At 45.9% G+C, this 20,329-nt stretch overlaps 1 protein-coding gene across 1 annotated transcript in view; it reads right to left on the bottom strand.

Moving 5' to 3' along the window:
- Positions 1 to 1,924: 1,924 nt before the first annotated feature.
- The window catches only part of LOC138492841 (disintegrin and metalloproteinase domain-containing protein 7-like), a 731,792-nt gene continuing 713,387 nt past the window's right edge, over positions 1,925 to 20,329 (bottom strand). Inside the window, exon 6 of the mRNA XM_069620181.1 lies at positions 1,925 to 2,637. Within this exon, the coding sequence (XP_069476282.1) occupies positions 2,576 to 2,637 (62 nt within the window). The 3' untranslated portion in view covers positions 1,925 to 2,575. The remainder of the gene's footprint in view (positions 2,638 to 20,329) is intronic.

Raw genomic sequence — 20,329 nt, 5'->3', positions numbered from 1 at the left:
TGCCTGTCCAGGCAAGGACAGTCACCCAGCCAATCAAACAGGAGTGCGACTTGGGTTATCAAGGGAACCCATGGCAGGGGTCCTAAGACCCCTCCCTCACATATGCCTACCCAGACTTTCAGGCGCCTTAAGGAGGGCTTCTGTGCAGAAGCCTGTGAAAAGACGGCGAACAAAGGAACCAAACTTGGTTTGGCGCGCAGAGTAAAACACGAGAAAGACTTTTACAACAAAAAATGGTGAATAAACCCAGCCGGAGTAATATTAAAATCAATATGGTCAAGCGGGTTTATGTTCGAGGCTACTATGATAGCCTAAAACAATAAAAAGATAAGAAAAAATAGGGTAGTTACCACTGCCACCAGGCAAGTCTAGCTGAAAAGGGAGTGAAACAGTGCTCCAATAGACACAGACAAAAAGGGATAAGAATTGTTGGTTTTTATATTTTGTAAAGATCTACTTGATCTAAACAAATAACAACAAAAAAACAGAAAAAAAAGTTAAGAATTAACCCTTTCCAATACTCCATGTAAGATGGGGTGTACTGGGTCTGTGGTTTAAAGAGACTACATAAAGTTAATGGCAACTTTACATGTTTCTGGGGCACAGTAGTCAGCCCCAGAAAAATCGAGTCAGTGGGAAGTCTAAAAGACAACCCTGTGTTACTGCACTGAAGGTGCTGTGTAACACACACAAAAGTGGTGCTCATGGAGAAGGTGAGGCTCCAGAGCCCAAAAACACACATGGCAAAACACATGCAAGGGTGGGGAAAAGGCTCACACTCTTACCAGGTGAAAAAAATAAATCCTAGAAAAACAGCAAAGCTGCTGAGGGACTCATTAGGTAAGGAAAATCAGCTATTCATGAGAATTCTCCCTAACATCAGTCTATCCCATCCCGCCCTTATGCAAAACGGGGACCCACCAACTCAAACCGCCAGCAGGGGAGCCCGCCCCCGTCCTGAGGTAAACATCACCTCAGATGCAACCATGCTCCCCCTGTGCTGGTGGAACATACCATTATGGTTCTACACCTCTCTCAGCGCGTCAAAACAACAGAAACTCTCATAGGAAACGTTCCATGAAACTTAAATGTACACAAGCTTACAGTCATAACCTAAGTGGTTACCTATTACATGCTAAACCAAAAAAAAAAAAAATGTGGGTTTACGCGCCCATCAAAGTAATAATTTAACAAACCGCAACTGCTACCATGATATGCTTCCATTTTGAAGTATTCATCGTATTATAATTCCTCCTCTCAGCAACTAAATCCCTTCCACATGCATCTCATTGGCTGAGGTGTAAGAACTTTTATCTTTTAGGGAATACCCACCGTTCCTTCCAAAGGCTGCACTTTCAAGAATGCACTTTATGCTGTTTTTTCTATGAAATTATTGAAATATAGACCTTCTTCCGAAACTGTATTTCTCATGACGCCCGCCAACTAACTGTCCTTCCACAAGCAGCTAAGGGCCCACACTTTTTCCAAAGTATTCAATTGCTCTGATAGTGCCTTCGGCCTCATTAGAAGTTTGGCAGTCTGGAAATTATGGTGCCGGTCGCAATGTACCGGCACCCTTTCCAGGCCGCCAAACTAAAAGTCTGCCGGTAGAGGTATGGAACTCCCGGCAGAGTTTTCACTGAAGCACCGGCACCGTTAGCAACGGTGCCGGTGGTCCAGTGTTCCCATTCCCATGGAGTCCTCCACGGCAATGGGGATTTACCGTTCCGCTGTCGCTCATGATATTCTGGTGGCACCGGGATATCAGGCGGCGGAAACAGTGTTACAGGGTTAGCAGTAGCCCGTCGCCTACCGTCAGGTTTTACCGCCAACCTCGTAATGAGGCCAAAGTTGGCTCTTATCAAGCACCATGAAACTACTTGTTGTGGTGTATTTACACCATACCAAAAACAATAATGAATAATTATGTACTTTGCAAACAATTTTATTTGTTTTGGCAGAGTTTCTTTATGAACTATGTAAACATATTTTAAATTACAAAAATATTTACAAGCTATGCCGATGCACTCGTCCTCCCAAATTGATCAATGGTGTCATTTACTTTCGAAGATGAACAGGAAGTAAGACACAGAAAAAGACACAATATCGGTTAACAGTAACTTTTCCATCAGCCCCTCAAGGGGGAAATATAACTTTGTTTGTTCAAACATTTTTCTGTATTTTTTATATTATGATATAAATGGCGTTGGGGTCAAGAATTGAGAGACGGGATAGGCAAGGGTGCTATAGGAAGGAAAATGCATTCAGTGTATAATTGACACTGTTGTGTCTCTATAAACTATAAAAGATGCATGCAGCACAAATAACATGAATCTTAAGTGGAACAGTAGACAATGCTCTCTATAATTAACGTTATCAGCAAGTCATTAAAAGAAGAGCTACATGTCCAGTTCATGAATTCTTTCCATGCGTTGCGAAACCAAATCCCAAGCTGAGCTCTTAGGGTGCTCTATCTGATCATTGTTAACATTCCATTTCCAGTTATTCTGAAATCCAGCATGGTGCTCAATGCTGTTTGCCAAAGTGATGACTGTAGTTTGTAAATCTGATGTAATTAGTGTGACGAGGAACGCAAGATAATTCCTGTCACCAGAAGCAGGCAAAAGAATCGCAGACCTACAAAATATAATCGTTTTGAACAAAATTACTTTTAGGTAAGCAATCTCTAAAATGCATTTCCACATAGTCTTTCAAAACATTTTGTCTTCTGTTCGTATAAAACATGACAGCATAGTTTTAGTGTGAACTCAAACCATTTTTGTTATGTGAAACCATACCATTGTCTCAAGTGTGCAAAGAACTGTAGGGAAAATGTCAAGGCCAGTGCTGCCCCAAGCAAAAGGCTGTCCTGGCGACCCTCATTTAGTCTGAGGCCAGATGCAATGTTTTCTTGAGCCAAAATGGCAACCCCGGATCCTCTCTGATTGTGAAGATATTTGTAATTGCCTTATTGAAGTACCAGCCCTGCAAGAACATTTTACTTACTTTGTAATACATAGTTCCAAGTGGTAATGGGGCTGTGGGATCACTTATTCATTGGAACAGCCTGCCTGTTTTCCTTACATTTCCAGGCAATAATGCTTTGTAAAGGTATGCAAGGACCTGCTTGTTGTTGCTTCACATTTTGTTTTTGTAGTAGGGTATGGCGAGCCTCCATAGCTGTCTTGACCCGCGTACAGTGAACACCCCCGTTTACAGGAAGTGCCATATTGGTAATGAAGTAACACAACACAAACCTTGCCTTGCTGACATCTAAATCGTGACGCACCTCGTAGACTGGCGAAACTAGTAAAGAGAAATGCCAGCATTGAGAATATCTGATTGAAATGAATTCCTGTGACACAATCCCATTCTGACCAGAAGAAGTACAAAGTTTAGCAAATGCTTCTATGTTGTATGCTCAGGGGTATTTAAATCGTAAAGTTAAACAGACAGAAGTAGGTATTATACCTCCTTTGACTTTGGTTACACGCACTGAGGACAGGCTATAATCCCCAGTGAGTTCGGTCAGCAGTGTAAACATCCATAAAATCACAACATGGTACATACCAAATAACACGCAATGTCTAATCAAGTCTCTACAAAAATAGCAGTCGTTACTAAAAACACACAGTGCCCAGCAATGCAAAAGAAACACACAGAGCACAGGATGATTACCAACCCGAGGTATACCCTTTAACTGGTAACTGTATTGCACGAGGAGTATCAGAAAAAGGAAACCTTTAGAGAAACATGGGAAAAAACACTAACATAGGGCCTCATTACACGTTATGCGGTAAACCATGGTGCTATTAGCACCATGGTTACCGCCGGTACCATACTGGAACCACCATGGAGAAAAGGGGAATCACCACCCTATTCCAAGGTCGGCGGGGCGGTAATTCCCCCTTTTAGCACCAAGGTCCCTTTGCGGGTCCCAACTTTAACGGCTGGTCTACACCAGCCGTTAAGGTCGGGTCCCGCAAAGGGACCTCGTAGTAAGGCAGTAAGGGTTTACCGGTACCGGTGCCCTTACTGGTACCGGTAAACCCTTACCGCCTACCGTGTAATGAGGCCCATAGTCTTTAATATCTTCTTCGGGAAGACCCAAGACAAAGCCTGAGGGGTCAGATGCCTGGGACCGGCACTTAGTCTACTAGGCTCAACCTCAGTATATATTTGTCATCTATCTGGGATTAGGCTGGTTATCTCAATGTCCGTGGGGTCTGTCAGGAAGCTACACGTGGCACTGCATCACCAATAATGTCTTCAGTAGGTTTGGCTGGCTCGATTGGTTGATTAAACACGAGAAAGTGGGCTCAATGTCTCATTGGGTAGTAGTCTGCATGAATATTCACATTTTTGAAAGTGGCTCAACAGATGCTTAATGGTTTGAAACTGGCTCAAAGTCTTTTTGGGTCTGCTGAACAAAAGCAGTTGCCAGAAGAAGCCCTTCTGGGCAACTAGGACACTGGAAACTCTTCAAAAGAACGATCTGAACTGGAGCTTTATTCTGCTTTCCAACAGGCTAAAGTGGCCTGAGGAGCCTCCAGACACTCTGCTTCCCTTCGGGTATCTTGGTGCCCTAGTTCTATCAGCAAATGTCCCTGTGAAGCAGGCCTTAAGCATGTGGATGTCTTCGATGGAGGATATCGTGAGGTAGGACTGCATGTCATCTACATATTGGTAAATGTGGATGTTGTATTGAGAGGAGGGTTCCTAGTGGTACCATGTAAATATTGAAGATCGCACGTGATAGGATGGATCCTTGTAGGACTCCACATGTGATCGGTAGAGTTGGTGATCTGGAAGAATCTATTTGCATGAATTTTTGGTCGGTTTGCAATGCAGGTTTTGAAAAAGTTGAGGACGATCTCGCTGTTCCCCATGCAGCGATGTAGATTGTCAGTGAGTGTCTGGTGGTCTACTGTGTAAAATGCTGCTGAGAGGTCAAGGAGAACTAAGAGGCAAGGATGACCATCATCAAGGATTTTATGGGCAACGTTGTTCACATTGATGGTAGCCGTTTCTGGGCTGAATCTGGTTCTGAAGCCAGATTTGAAGGACTGAAGGAGGTTATTGGCTTCGATGTGTTGGTGCAGTTGTGTGGCTAATGCTTTCTCAAGGATCTTACCTAGAAAGACAAGATGGGTAATGGGGCGGTGGTTGCTGAGATCGTCAGGGTCAAGTGTTGGTTTCTTAAGAAGCGTAAGCATTTGTCCGGTCTTGGGGGTCGAGGGGAAGGTGCCTTGGGTTAGGGAGCTGTTGATGATTGTCAGGTAAGAGAGGAGTGCTTCAGTGAGAAGGGTCTTGAGCAAGGAGGCAGGGAGCATGTCATCCGCATAGCTTGAGGGATGCTAAGGTGGCAGTGAGGTCATCCATTGTTAGTGTCTTGAAAGTTGTCCAGGTAGTTGTGGTTTTGCAAGATGCTAAGTGTAGGTTGTTGTCAGTTGTGGCGTTGGTGTCTATGTGTTGATGATCATGCTGATTTTGTTGATGAAGAAAGAGTTAATGGCTTTGGATTTTTTGATGGAGTGTGCTACAGGTGGGTCGGGCAGAGGGTTGATGGAGTGATTTATGGCTTTGAAGAGGGCTCTGCTTTCATTGTTTGTCTTAGCTATGGTGTTTTGGTAGTAGTTGGCCTTGACAGCGTTGATCAGTTACCTGCGTTTAGCACAGAGTTCCTTGATCAGGGTGAGGTCAGATGCACTGCAGGAATTTCGGCAATTATTTTCTTGTTTTCTGATGGCTCATTGTTGATCTTGAGTTCTTAAATGTACTAGGGTGCTAAAGGTTTAGGCTGAGGCATGGTGGTTGTTGTTGTTTGTGGGGTGGTGTTGAGTTCTTGGGGAAGCTAGTTGCAGTCCTGGTTCGTCAAAGGTATATCAGCCAATGTGAGGTGGAGTTTGGTGATGTCTTCTGTGAGGGCATCCACTGGAAAGTTCTTGAAGGATTTGAAGGCTTGATTGCTTGGTTTACAATGGCTTTGCTTGTGAGGTGTGGTGTGACTAATCTCAAAGGGGATTGCCAGGTGGTCCAACTGGCAGAATTCAAGTCTGCACATGTCCTTACTTCTAGTGGCTCGTAGGCCTCCATAGATGCTGTGTTTCTCAGTGAGATAGCTTAGGGACTTCAGGTTGAGAGCCTTGTAGAGGATGCAGCATTTGTTTATATTAAAACTAATATAGCTGTAACTTTATTTTTACTCATACCACAACATATTCCATTGGAAATATGTTGCTTTATATTTAAAAACACATGCCAGCAAATGTGTAGGGTGCCAGGGCAATGCCATCAGGTATGACAGGGCATTGCAAATGCCAATGTTGTCTTAACATAAAGGTCTATGTATTGCGATAAAACCTCATTGCTGCCAGGTAGCTTCTTTTGGAATAGCAGATGTCTCATTGATATTTTAGTGATTCCCTTTTTTCGGTACTTATTTCTTTTAACATTTTGGTGGTGTTTTTCCAGTGATTTCAAACACATCTGGAATCAGTGTCTTCCCATTGTTCCTGAAAATAAAATCTCAGACAACAGTTTTTTTTCTGTGTATACAAAAAAGGTTGCTTTTATTGCTGAATGCATGACATGTTCAAGCAGTAAATTATATAAAGTAGTTTAACACAAATATATTTTTTCAACAATAAAATATTGCTGTTATTCCAGGGCTTTAACTTCTCATTCAGCAGTAGTTTAAGAATCCTAATTGGATCAGATTCTCTTCTTTTTTTATGGATTTTTATCAAGTTTACAATATATTTTACAAAAGTTAAGATATTAAACAATTCATGAAAAGAAAAAGAAAAATGAAAAAGGTCAATGCATTAAATTACATAATAAAAAAACACATCAATCCAATCATTTGCCATTAAATTAAAATTAAAAATCATAACCATTATTCACTTTGCCAAGCAAACTGTTATACATAATTTTGAAATTATAATCAACAGTTGTTTAACAACTTAAAATCAAATAAACATCCAAATTCAAAATTCAAAATTACAAGTTAATACACTTTTTAACAAAATCAGGATAAAAATTCAGTTCTTGGATTCGAGCTGACCTTGGCCTTATAACCAGATAATTTCTAAGTTAATTGCAGTGAATGTAAAAAGCCAATAACAGCAATTCTCAAAGAGGTCATTTTACCAGAGAAGATAAGTTACCATAATATGTATGGTGTAATTTCCTTAAAATCCTGCAATTGTGTTTTAGGTGTAGAGTACAAATTTGCTTTAGCATGTAACAGTTAACTAGCAAATGGCAAAGTGTTTCTTTCTGATTAGAGATCTTACAAATTGGCAAATATTGTCTTGCTTAGAAATTACACCACGTCTTGCTTGTATGTCTTTCGTAAACCATACATTAAATCTCAAATCCGGAAAAAAAGTCTGATCTGTGGAATGGAGATGGACATTTGATCATGTATGGCTCTGCTACATTATACCTTTTATCTTGAAAATGATTATTTTTAAAATCCTAATAACGTTGACATTTTTCTCTTGTCCTCACCCAATCGTATTGAAAGAGTTTAGTCTTGAGTTGAATAGGATTTTCTAAGAGTAATTGAACTGAAATGTCAATTTCCGCTAGTAGATGATTAACTGCATTTTGCAATTTTTCCATAAAAACATGTTTTGTAGAGAACATATATCTAGATAAAATGTTTAATAGCCTATTTCAGTCAGGCGCTATCAGGCATTTCCTAAAGAGAGCAATCAACTGCCACAAGTACCTTGCATATAAAGATATGAGTCCCAGTTCATATCTTATCCATACAATCGGGATACATTTAGGAAGATTTAAAATTTGCCGCCAATATTTGCTTTCAAACTTCTGCCACACAATCACAGATAAGATCGTCTTAGTTTCTGAACCATATAACAATATAGCAGTGACCTTTTGTAAATAATACGTAAGTGATGGACTAATCGAAAATGTTCCATACGTGGCTTGTATGACTATTGTTTGTGAAATGGATGTGTGTAATTTATTCCTCAAGCTTCGCAAATACACATTCCCATCATTTTGATCGACAATCACCACACCCAAATAAGTATATTGGTGCACAAGCTCCAGTGCTGTGTTTTTCAGAGACCATATTGGTGCCTTCTTCAGTTTCCTTGTGTGATTACAAATCATTACTTTTGTTTTTTGAAGATTTATAGTTAATAGATTTTTCTGCACGTAGACTGCCAAAGCATTTAATAGTCTCTGTAACCCTTGAGGTGTCTTAGACATCAAAACTAAATATTCCACATATAATAGAGCTGAAATCAAATTGGAGGGTAGTCTTGGAGCATCGGTAAGAATGTCATCAAAAGAATCTCCAATATCAAAAATTGAAAAAGTTGAAGAGGGCCGAAGCAAGGATACAACCCTGCTTCAACCCTGTATATGTATCTATAAACGTAATCAAATCACCCTCTAACAACAGTTTAATTTGTACTTTGGTGTTGGTTTGCAGGGCTTCTATAAGTAAACTGATGTTAGTTGGGCATTTAACCTGATGTAATTTATCTAAAAGAAGCCCTCTCGACACAGAGTCAAATGCTGCATGGAAGTCGACAAATGCCAAGTAGAGAGGTTGTTTTATGGAGGATAGATGTGATAAAATAGATGTTATGGTTAGTAAATTAATTGCTGTTCCAAGCCCCGCTGTTAGGGAGAATTCTCAATCTCCCTTACCCCTCAGCAGCTTTGCTGGATTTCTAGGATACATTTTGTTCACTTGGTAAGAGTGTGAGCCTTTTTCCCAATCTTACATATGTTTTGCTGTGTGTGTTTTACCTTTTCGTGTGAGCTTGGGCTATGGAGCCTCACCTACTCCATAGGCATCATCTTTTTAATGTGTGTTACACAGCACCTTCAGTGCAGTGACACAGGGTTGTCTTTCAGACTTCCCACTGACTCAATTTTTCTGGGACTGACTACTGTCTCCCAGAAACATGTAAAGTTACCATTAACTTTATGTAGTCTCTTTAAACCACAGGCCCAGTACACCCCATCTTCCATGGACTATTGGAAAGGGTTAATTCTTATCCCTTTTTATCTCTGTCCTTTGGAGCACTGTTTTGCTCCCTTTCCATTAAGACTTGGCTGGTGGCAGTGGTAACTACCCTATTTTTTCTACTGCGGTTATCGTAAATAACTATGGTATTGTTTTAGGCTATCTTGGTAGCCTTGAACTTAAACCCGCTTGACCATATTGATTTTAATATTGCTCCGGCTGGGTTTAGTCACCATTTCTTTTTGGAAAAGTCTTTCTCGTGTTCGTCTCTACACGCCAAACCAGGTTTGGTTCCTTTGTTCACCGTCTTTTCGCGGGCTTCTGCACAGGAGCCCTCCTTTAGGCACCTGAAAGTCTGGGTAGGCAGGATGTGAGGGAGGGGTCTGAGGACCCCTGCCATGGGTTTCCTTGGTAACCCAAGTCGCACTCCTGCTTGATTGGCTAGGACAGCCACCCTGCTGTGTGATTGACAGCCAGGCTGTGTGAATAGGGGAAGAGTGCATAAAAAGCAGGTCTTTGGGTCTGGAAGAGCAGAGTCGCCACTGGAATGAAAGAACCGACGAGGAGCTGACAGAAGAGGACCCCTACAATGACTGAACTGCCTGGTGAAACCCTGCTGCAGGTCCGAATCTTCAACTCCAACAACAAAAGCGGATTCTCCAGGAATCTTCTTCCCTTGAGCTGGTGGGACCAACCAGTTCACCCAAACTCCAAGCCAGGACTCCATCCTCTGGTCGAATTCGCTGTATAGAGCTACAGTGGGCCGGATAGCCAGGAAGGTCGGACCCTGCTTGGGTTTTAAGGAGTGCACCTTTTATTTGTTGCTTTGCTATGCTGCTGGTTTCTTCCCTGAGTAGTGCAGGACCCTCCAGTCTTCCTACTTCTTGTCAGTCCGACAGTCGCTTCAGGAACCATGAGCCTGCAAGAACTACCAGGAACGTCCGCCTCAGCTACAGCTCCCTCTCCGTTTTAAGGTACTGTGCAAATCCGGTTGTTCGTTTCGTTCTGCCGCGGTGAAAGTGTGTGAAATCTTTCTCCAAACCGAGGGCTTGTCCTTCTCTTCTTTTAACACGAACTTTTCTGCTGACCAACTTCGTCTGGAACTCGTGGTAAGAACTTTACCGCAAACTACCCTGAACTGTGTGATCTTGAGCAAAAGACTTTTGTCCTATTGACTTTGGCCCAAAGCCTTTGCTACCTGATTCTATCATTGTAGTTGCTCTTGCTCAATTTCCCTGAGTACTTACTTGTTGGTGTGTTCTATTTCTACCTAACTTTGTCTTTCCCTCCCTTTTAAATTGCTGGAGTGCCATTTTGCTTCCACTTCATTTTGTGAGCTTAACTTTTCTGGAACTTATTGGGTGTGGTGTATGAAGAGTGTGATTTTTAGACTGCTTCACTTTAGTGAAATGTTATATAACTAATGAGTAAATAAATATATATTCTTTTACTTGGAAACCTTGAGTCAGTGTTTGCCTGAATCATAGTAATTGCTGTCCTTTGTGTAACTATTTGATACTGCTCACTTACTCTTGAGATACGGCTGGCTGCTCAGCCATTCCTATCACTTTTTCTGTGTTGTACTGGCTTGTACCAAAGGTGAATTTGTGCTGCCCCTTGTAGTCTTAATTGTGTTTAGTGTTCCCAAAGGGTACTGCATATAATTCTACCTAACAAGGAGCAAGGTCCAAACAGAGTCCCACGCAGCAAAGCGGCACTTCCGGGCCGTTCTCGGTTGCACAGTTCTCTTCATTAGCTTTGGAAAGCTCACTGATCAACTTCACTGCAAGTTTAAGAAAAGGCTGTTCTCCAATTATTTTGTATGCATTTTCAATGAACCTGCAAGGAAAAACTATTGGAGGCAAAATGTCATTAAACGTACAGTAAGGACACCTATGGGCTGTGTGAATTTAAAGAAACTATGCACATCGAGAGGTGTGAAGTTAAGAATGAACGGCTGGGGTAGGTAGGTGCACCGTGCAACACTTTGGTGATTGGGTGTAAAAAGTGCTTGTGAATTTGTGTTGTAATGAAAATAGGTGGCCTGAAGCAATGAAAGGCAAAATAAACCATCAGAGGCACTCTTTCCAACAGATAAGCTGATCTGTGTACCTGCCAAATGTAAAAAATACATTTAAAAAATGTGGTTTGCATTCGATGAAAATCAAGGTTTGCTGCCTGAAAGATCACCACCACTGCTTCAGGCATCTGCAGGTAGTAATTACAGCAGATGCAAAGCACATAAAACATACAGTTATTAGGCATACAAATGTGGGCTTTCCGGTTCCCATTGAAAAGCAAACATTTGATCTTGGTGGGGTTTTATTGGATTGTATGGGTTTAAAACTAAATCTGGAAAGCCTATTGATATTATACTGTCCCTGACAAGTATCCTTTGGTACTGATAAGGTTGAGATTTACCAGGTTACTCACCGTAGTGACCACCTTACTACTAGTCCATAGTCCCCTTTCCTCCATACTTATGGGACATCTCTCCGTCCTGTGGGACTGGACCGGAGCACTTTGCAAAAAGCATCCACATTTTTTTCAGAAATGTGTCCCTCCTCTCTTTCCTGCGCGGGGCCCGGCACACGGCCGTAACCCCGCCCACCTTGGCTCCGCCCTGCGCATCGCCCATCAGTCCTTTTCTATTGCTGGGTCAAGACCCATTAGCAATAACAGAGGAACCTTATTAGAGGGGAAGGTGGGCAGGCGTATGGAGGAAAGGGGACTATGGACTAGGAGTAAGGTGGTCACTACGGTGAGTAACCTGGTAATACTCCTACGTCCCGCCCCCTTTCCTCCATACTTATGGGAGATTCCCAAGCACTCCTTACAAGAACTATGGGTGGATGGAAATACCCCTACTGAAACAGGTTCTTCAGCACAGCCTGGCCGAACTGAGCGTCAGCCCTAGAGCTCATGTTGAGGCAGTAATGCTTACAGAAAGCAGATGGGGAGGCCCAAGTAGCCGCTCTAGCGATGGACTCCCAGGGAACATACTTCTGAAAAGCAACCGCGGCTGCCTTGCCTCGCACCTGGTGTGCATGGATACCTTTAGGAGGTTTCAGCTTTTGGACGGTGAAATATTCCGTGATGCAGGCAGCAGTCCATCTGGAAATGGATGCCTTAGACGCCGATCTGCCCTGGGGTTTACCGAAGGTCACAAACAGTTGGGAAGAGCTCTGAAGCTCAGCAGTCCTGTCCAGGTAGAACTTAAGAGCTCAACCGCGGCTGCCTTGCCTCGCACCTGGTGTGCATGGATACCTTTAGGAGGTTTCAGCTTTTGGACGGTGAAATATTCCGTGATGCAGGCAGCAATCCATCTGGAAATGGATGCCTTAGACGCCGACCTGCCCTGGGGTTTACCGAAGGTCACAAACAGTTGGGAAGAGCTCTGAAGCTCAGCAGTCCTGTCCAGGTAGAACTTAAGAGCTCTTCGGACATCCAGGCAGTGTAGAACCCTTTCCGCCTCCGAGGCAGGGTTCGGAAAAAAGACCGGAAGGGAAATCGACTGATTCAGATGGAATTCGGTCCCTACCTTTGGTAGGAAAGCTGGGTTCGTCCGAGGGACAACTTTGTCCTTGTGAAAGACCAAGAAAGGATGCTCCATCGACAATGCCTGGAGCTCACTCACTCTCCTCGCTGACGTAACGGCTACCAGAAAGGACACTTTCCAGGACACGTACTTGAGGTCAACCGTAGCCATTGGCTCAAAAGGTTTATGGCACAGCGCCGTCAGGACTACATTTAGGTCCCAAGGCAGGTGCAGACTACGAACCGGAGGGTAGATGCGTGTCAAACCAGCAAAATGTCTCTTCACCACCGGGTTAGTTAACGAATAAGAACACCGGTCTGTAGAGAGGTAGGCGGAAATCGCTGAGAGATAAGTCCTGCAGGACAAGACATGAACCCCTGGCTCTGCTAGGGAGGAGACGAAGGACAGCACCTTGTCAATCGTCGCCACCCTCGGGTCCAATTCTTTCTCCAAACACCAAATTCAGAACCTGAGCCATTTACTCTTGTATCGAGATCTGGTTGAGGGTTTCCTGGCTGCCTTGATAATGCGCATGTTATCCGCAGACAAACCCAAATGCTCTAGAGCTGTGAACTCAGGCACCATGCTGCCAAGCTGAGCGATTGTGTGGAGGGGTGCCACATCTGCTGTTCCCCTTGGTGAAGAAGATCGGGACTTACTGGTAACCTGATCGGCGGACACACCGACAGGTGTTGAAGTTCTGAGAACCAAAACCTGGCCGGCCACCACGGAGCTATCAGTAGAAGAGAACAGTTGACAGAGCGCTTCAACTTCCAAATTGCTCGATGAACCAGAGGAAGAGGCGGGAAGGCGTAAGCTCTCATGTTGTCCCATGGGATCTTGAGTGCGTCCCCCAGGGAGGAGGCTCCCAGCCCCCCTCTGGAGGCGTACTGAGGAAGCTTCTTGTTTACCGCCGTGGCGAAGAGGTCCACCTCCGGTGTGCCCCAACGCGAGAGAATCCATGAGAGGATCTCCGCCTTCAACTCCCACTCGTAGCTGACCACTGTCCGCCGGCTGAGGGCATCCGCGGTGCCATTCAGCCGGCCCGGGATGTGCACTGCAAGCAGCCAGACCCCATGAAGCATGGCCCCCTCCCAAATCTGGATGGACAGATTCACGAGAGGGGGAGACTTCGTTCCCCCTTGCTTGTTTATGTAGTACATTGACACCGCATTGTCCGTTCTTATGCGGACCACCTTGTTGACAATGAGAGGTCTGAACGCCTTGAGCGCCAGAAAAATCGGCAGAAGCTCCAATTGATTTATGTGCAGGAGCTTGTCCTGAGGTGACCAGAGGTCCGAAACCTGAAGAAGATCTAACGTCGCACCCCACCCGAAAAGGGAGGAGTCTGTCGTGATCATCACCATGGGGGCTGGGTCCTGGAACCCCACGCCCACTGACAGGTTGCTGAGAGATGACCACCAGTCCAGGTCCGCTCTCATGGAATCCGGAATCATTATCCGTTTGGAATCCGGGTCCACAGCCTGACGCCAGGAACTCCGAAGAGCCATCTGGGTCCGTCTCATTTTGAGACGAACAAGAGCAAGAGCCAGTGCACACGAGGCCATGAGGCCCAGAAGCCTCTGGCACCACCAGGCCGACATGCTAACCGACTGCGTAAACATCTGACACGTGGCCAACAGATCCGCCATTCTGTCCCCGGTCAGAAACACTCGGCAGTCTATCGTGTTCCAACGAAAAACCAGGAAAGTCAGGTCCTGTGCGACCGTCATGGAGGATTTCCGCCAGTTCACTGACAGCCAAAGATGGAACAGGAGCTGAAGGAGAGACTGGAGGTTGCCCGCTGCTGCCAACTGACAAGGGCTGCGTAGGAGCCAGTCGTCCAAATAGGGATACATATGGATATCCTGGAGACGAAGATAGGCCGCAATCACCAACATCATCTTCGTGAAGACACGCGGCGCCAAACTGAGGCCAAAAGGAAGCACCCGAAACTGGAAGTGCTCCTCTCCCAAAGAGAAACAGAGGTATCTCCTGTGTGGGTTCCAAATCAGGATATGCATGTATGCATCCTGAAGAGCCAATCGCCCGTCTGCAACGAGGAGCGAATTTGGCCGGGCGTGATCATCTTGAATTTCTCTTGGGGTAGGGAAAGATTGGGATGGGGCGCAGGCCAGCCTGGTTGGGTTTGGGCACCGTAAACAGCCGGGAGTAGAAGCCCTCCCCTCGTTCCCCAAAGGGAACGGGTTCCACAGCTCTGAGGAGCAGAAGTTTCTGAACCTCGGCCTTGAGGGAGGGTGAGCCCGACAGTTGAAAAGGAGGGTTGAGGGGTGGGGTAGGGGGTAAAGGTAAGCGGAAGCCCGCTTGAGCGACTGACAAGACCCATCTGTCGTCTGTGATGGTCTGCCACGCCTCCCAATGACACGCAATGCGTCCTCCCACCGGGGTCTCTTGCGAGCGCGGAAAACCCTCATTTGGCAGGTTTATCGGTGACGGTGCCACCTGAACCTGATGAGGAGGCTGAGGAGCGGGAGAAATTCCGCGTACGCTGTTGTCTACGGCAGTTATTCCCTGCAGGAGTATCCACTCTGTGATTTTTGCGGTTGAGGAAGCCCCTAAAACCAGAGCAAGGTCGACCTTGCGACAACAGCCTTTGAGCCTTGAAAGGAGCATTAACCAGAACAGATAATGATTTTGCAGTCTGAGTGCTGTCTTTGGTTTTGGTGAGCTCTACATCAGTAGAAGAGTGAAAAAGCTCCTTACCATCAAATGGAAGATCCAGGACCTTGTCTTGCACCTCCTTCGAGAACTTAGTGGCATGTAGCCATGCTTGCCGAGAGGTATCAACCCCAAGCATCAGACCCCGAGCCGAGGTGTCTACGTGATGAGCCGCAGCCTCCAGGAGATCCTGGGCAAAGACCCTGGCATCGGAAAGGCCTCCTCTGAAATCCTCCAGCTTCTCGACCGGAATGTGCTCCTCAAACTCCGACAGACCTCTCCACATCCGCATGTTAGCTCCCGCCGAAATCAATTCTGCATTGGCCTGCCTGAGCTGCAAGGCCGAATTGGCAAAGATTTTCCTCCCTAGGGAGTCCAGGAGCTTGTCCTCCTTTCCCAAGACCTGAGTCACCGTCGCAGAGGAGGATGCTTCAGGTCTGGATTGCAACGTGGCCACAGCCACCACTGTGGAGGAGGGAGGCGGACAAGACGACAAGGCCACTTCTTCCGAGGAATGTAGCCTGTACCTCGCGTCAATCTTTTTATTTACAAAAAGTCCCGAGTGTGGCTTTTCCCAAACTCTTCGGACCTCAGCCAGAACGTCCTTCTGCAAGAACAGGCCGGTACGCTCCAAAGGAGACAAGGTGAACGCCCCAGAAAGCACGGCACCGGAACATCTAAGAAGCTCATCATGTCCAGTACCCGGTCATGGAAAGCTCTGGTAGAGCGGGGCAGGTCCTAGTTGTCCTGATCGCCTTGAGGGTCATCTGACAGGTCAGGATCCTGCTGAGCTGTGTCAGGCACTGCCTTGTCCACTGGGGACAATGGTGGCACAGGCGGAAGCGCAGGGGGAGACACCATGGGCAAGGGAGGGGCCGGTGGAACCACAGTCGGAACGGTTGGAGCCGGAGGCGCGGGTGGACATATCTCCTTGAAAAGCCCTTTGAAATATTCCCTCATGGGGTCGGTGCGCATAAGCGCTTGAAATTTACCGAAAAAGGCGTCCTCAGGAGATTGTTTAGGAACCTGAGGTGGCCTCTCATGAGGTGGACAAATCCAGGGACGTAACGGGGAAGGGTGCCACACCGGCCCCTCCGCCGACGTATCCACATAAATCAAGGGAGCCGCCCCCGTGGGCAACGAAACATTGTGCGGAAGAGGCATCCGGGCGTTCCAATCATAAATCGGCCGGTAAGGATGCGCACAAGTGACCTTAGGTTCACCCGAAGGACCGAACCCTACACCAGGGGCCGATGGCGTAGTTGTAGGGGTAGTACCTAATATGGCTGCCGTGGTCGTGGCGGGAACGGACGCTATTTTGTCCTCATCTGAGGGGAACTGCGGCACGTGAGGAAGTGAGGCAGGGGTCCCCGTCGATGGATCAGGGGTTTTAATTTTACCCTTAACGTAAGGAACCTCGGCAGAGCCGGTACTATGAGGCCTGGAATGTTTCTGCGACATACCAACCGCCAACTGAGCTTTTGAAGGAAGAGCCTCGGCACTGCCGGTAAAAGAAGAAACTTTCTTCTTTGCCCCCTCAACAAATCTGGTGCCACCACAAGAGCGGGAACGGTGCGCTGTCACCGACAGGGCCTTACCCGGCCCCTCAGAACTGTTGGTATCCTTAGCCTCTGTACGAGGGACCTCAGACCTAGGCCCGGTAGAAGCCTTATCGGCACGGGCCTTGAACATCTGTTCGGTAACCTCAAGCCCAGCCAAGACCTCGGGGCGTACCCCGGTTTTGTTTTTGAGGGAAGCCGAACGAGCGGCCTCAGAGCAAGCTCCGGTACCCCACGACTCAGTAGAACTGGGTCTATAAACAGCCCCCACAGGAGGGGCCTCGGAGCGTACTCCGGTGTTCACAGGCCCCTTACGGAGACTCTCGGAGAAAACTCCGGTAGAATTATTAGGCTCGACAGGCACCTCAGGGCGAACCCCGGTAACAGAGCGATCAACGCCCCTCCCTGGTCGAGTGGAACCCTGGAAGGTATCCCCCGGCCGGGGTGCTCTGAAAATTAAAGAACTTACCGGGCGTTTTTTCTTCTCGTCGATGAACGCCTGAAAATGCGAAGTGAGGAGTTCGCCCGGACACCTCCTCCCACCACTCCAACTGACTTTGAAGTGCCCGGACTGAAAGGGAGTCACAGTAAAAACAGGAGTCCCAACGGTGTTCCGGACCCAAACACTCTAAACAAAGAGGATGGGGATCTGCCCTCGCGATGCGACGGTGACACGATGAACAGTCTGGAAAGTCTAGTTTAAAAAACATAGACAGACTAGTAAACGAACGCTAGCGAGAGCCAGAGAGGGAGAAAGGGAAGAAAGTCTTCCAAGGATGCAAGTGCGTCCGGCCCCGATCGTGCGGAGAAAAGGACTGATGGGCGATGCGCGGGGTGGAGCCAAGGTGGGCGGGGTTACGGCCGCGTGCCGGGCCCCGTGCAGGAAAGAGAGCAGGGACACATTTCTGAAAAAAATGTGGATGCTTTTTGCAAAGTGCTCCGGTCCCGTCCCACAGGACGGAGAGATGTCCCATAAGTATGGAGGAAAGGGGACGGGACGTAGGAGTAACTATGATTCATGTGTGCAAACCTCTTCCTACTACCAATTGGCCCTTACAGACACAGGGATACTGTCAGACTTTCCCATGCGCACATTTCATGCTGCAAGCAACCTTGTTTCAGACGGGTTGCAATGCCACCTGACAACTGCTGTTGTGCATTTAAACTGAGTACGGTAGAAGTTTACATTTGTCCACTATATGGCTGTCAGTGATTGTGTAGGGATTATGTAGCTCAATGCTTTGGCCAGAAGCTAGCCTAGGTGTAACCACAGATTTCACTTTTTAACCACAGGTCATGTGGAAAAGATTTTTTTTAACAGTGTTGGCTAAACATTTCATGATTTCCTGGAGGAAATGTGCCTCGCTCCACTTGGATATATCTTCTATAAGAACAACAGCACACTTGTGATCTACAGGCACATGCTCAGGGGTTCTATAAAATCGATGTTAATGTTCTCTGAGAAGTTTCCAGACCATTCGACACTCATCATTCGGGTCTTTGTGCGACACCATTTGTGCAGGTGACACTGGGTCACCTCATGATCCTTGTCCTCCAAGCATCTTTAAGAAATCCTGAATGTTAATGGCTCCTTATGTTTGCACCATTATTAATGCATCATTTTCATCAGGGTACGTACTGATGTACTTTAACAGTGGAATAACTGATTCAAGAATCCATCCTTTGACCTGAATGTCCCTTCAAACTTTGGCTCCATCTACACTACCTAGCCAAGGTGATGGCTTGTAGACAACTATCCAGATTTGTGGAGGATTCATTGCTTCTTGGTGATGGCCAGTTTGGTTTTGATCCTGGTTAAAAGTACTGGGTCTGTGATGGTGGTGGCCAGCAACAATCTCAGAAGAGTGGTTATGGGGATAGTGTTGGAGCGCTGACTTTGTTAGACCATTCAGCAGTCTTAAACGCCATTGACTATGCCACCATCCTAGGCCGACCCTATTACCCTGGTATTAGTGATAACGCCCTAGCTTGGCTTCATTCCTTTTTGAAAGCACATTTACAAATAATGACCTATGCCATTTTGATCAGCCGCAATTGCAGTCTATTGCGGCACCACACAGGTGGCTTCGTTTATTCCTTGTCCAGTTTAATTTATATATGAAGCCTTTGGTTGATCTCATTTGATCCTGAGATTTGGCATTCTACACGCAGATGGTAACCAGATTGTTCTCTGACTAGGGATCCTCACTCTAGCATTTCAGGAACTGCATAGAGGACCTCAGAAATTATATGAACAATAGCCACTTCAAAAGCAATCCATTCAAAACAGAAATTCTGCCCTGCAGATCAACTAGACCTAAATACTAAATGTATGAGTCAGAGGAATACTGGACTGCCAGGTTTTGGACTGCCTCAATAGGCCAATGTCCGCCTTCTACAACACAAGTATGCAATCTCGGCATTTCCTTTGATTCGTCTCTGGCTTTTTGCAACACATCAGCTAGGCTTCTAAGCCTAGATGATCTCCAGTGCCTACGTAGGACAATTTCCCTTTTTCCGCATATATTTTAGTTGATCAATGAATCAATTTCTTGTAGTTAGACGATTGTGATGCTATCGTATTGGGTGTACCTTCCTCCACTGTACATAGACTGCAGATTGTTCAAGATGCGGAGGCTGCAATTCTTTTGCGACTGGTCATAGAGAATATGTTTCTCTAGAATGACCTGCCTTGCCCTGGCTACACTTTAGGAAAAGCGTACATGTTAACACCTTGTTCTTGGTACATGAAGCCCACTGCTTGCAAGGGATTACATCATATCTGCCAGCTAGGGCGCTTAGGACAGCTTCTAAAGCACAGATACCAGTTCCCCATTTTGTTTTAGCATGTTGCTGAGGCAGTTCTTTCTTGGTCCTGTACCCCTGTGCACAGAACACACTGCCAGTAAACTTGAGACACATTGCCAAACACTTGATTTTTAGGTGTCAACTCAAGACATTTTTGTTTCTGGCTAGCTAATTCAGCCTGTTGCTTTTTTCTCAGTTTATGTGGGTGCCTCTTGGGAGAAAATTGAGCACGAGAACAAAAACTTTAACATAATATAACATAACATAATGTGACAGACACAGCTCTACACTTTGTTAACCAGTGTTGTCCAGCACCACTTCTTGAATAGAGAGCTCTTCATGAGAATGATGCACAGGTGCCCCTAAAAGGCCAATCTTATCAGTTTAGTGAAAAGACTTACTGGCAGAATGATCTTGCCTACACGTAGTATCAGGCTAAACTGTTCAGAAATGTTGGAAGCCACTTTCCAGTGAAGCCGGGAACTGGGTTTGAGAGATCATTCAGTCAGCCAGACCCAGACGATTTAGGATTTCAGATGTAGCAGAGTTGGATTCATAGCAATATGAGAAGAACACTGGGACTCTGTGACAAAGCCATATGTGTCAAGGGCAGCATACATCATTGTAGCCACAATCCATTGGTGCTTGGTCCATTCCATGACACCACATAAAGAGGCAATCTGCCAGTGAGTTTCACCACCCTATCACTGCCTCAAATGTAACTTCATGCAG

Source organism: Ambystoma mexicanum, chromosome 10 (genome assembly GCF_040938575.1).
Source record: "Ambystoma mexicanum isolate Mex_15411 chromosome 10, UKY_AmexF1_1, whole genome shotgun sequence".
NCBI lineage: Eukaryota > Metazoa > Chordata > Amphibia > Caudata > Ambystomatidae > Ambystoma > Ambystoma mexicanum.
The sequence above is the reverse complement of the archived record's forward strand: the minus strand, read 5'-3'. Positions and strand labels throughout refer to the sequence as shown.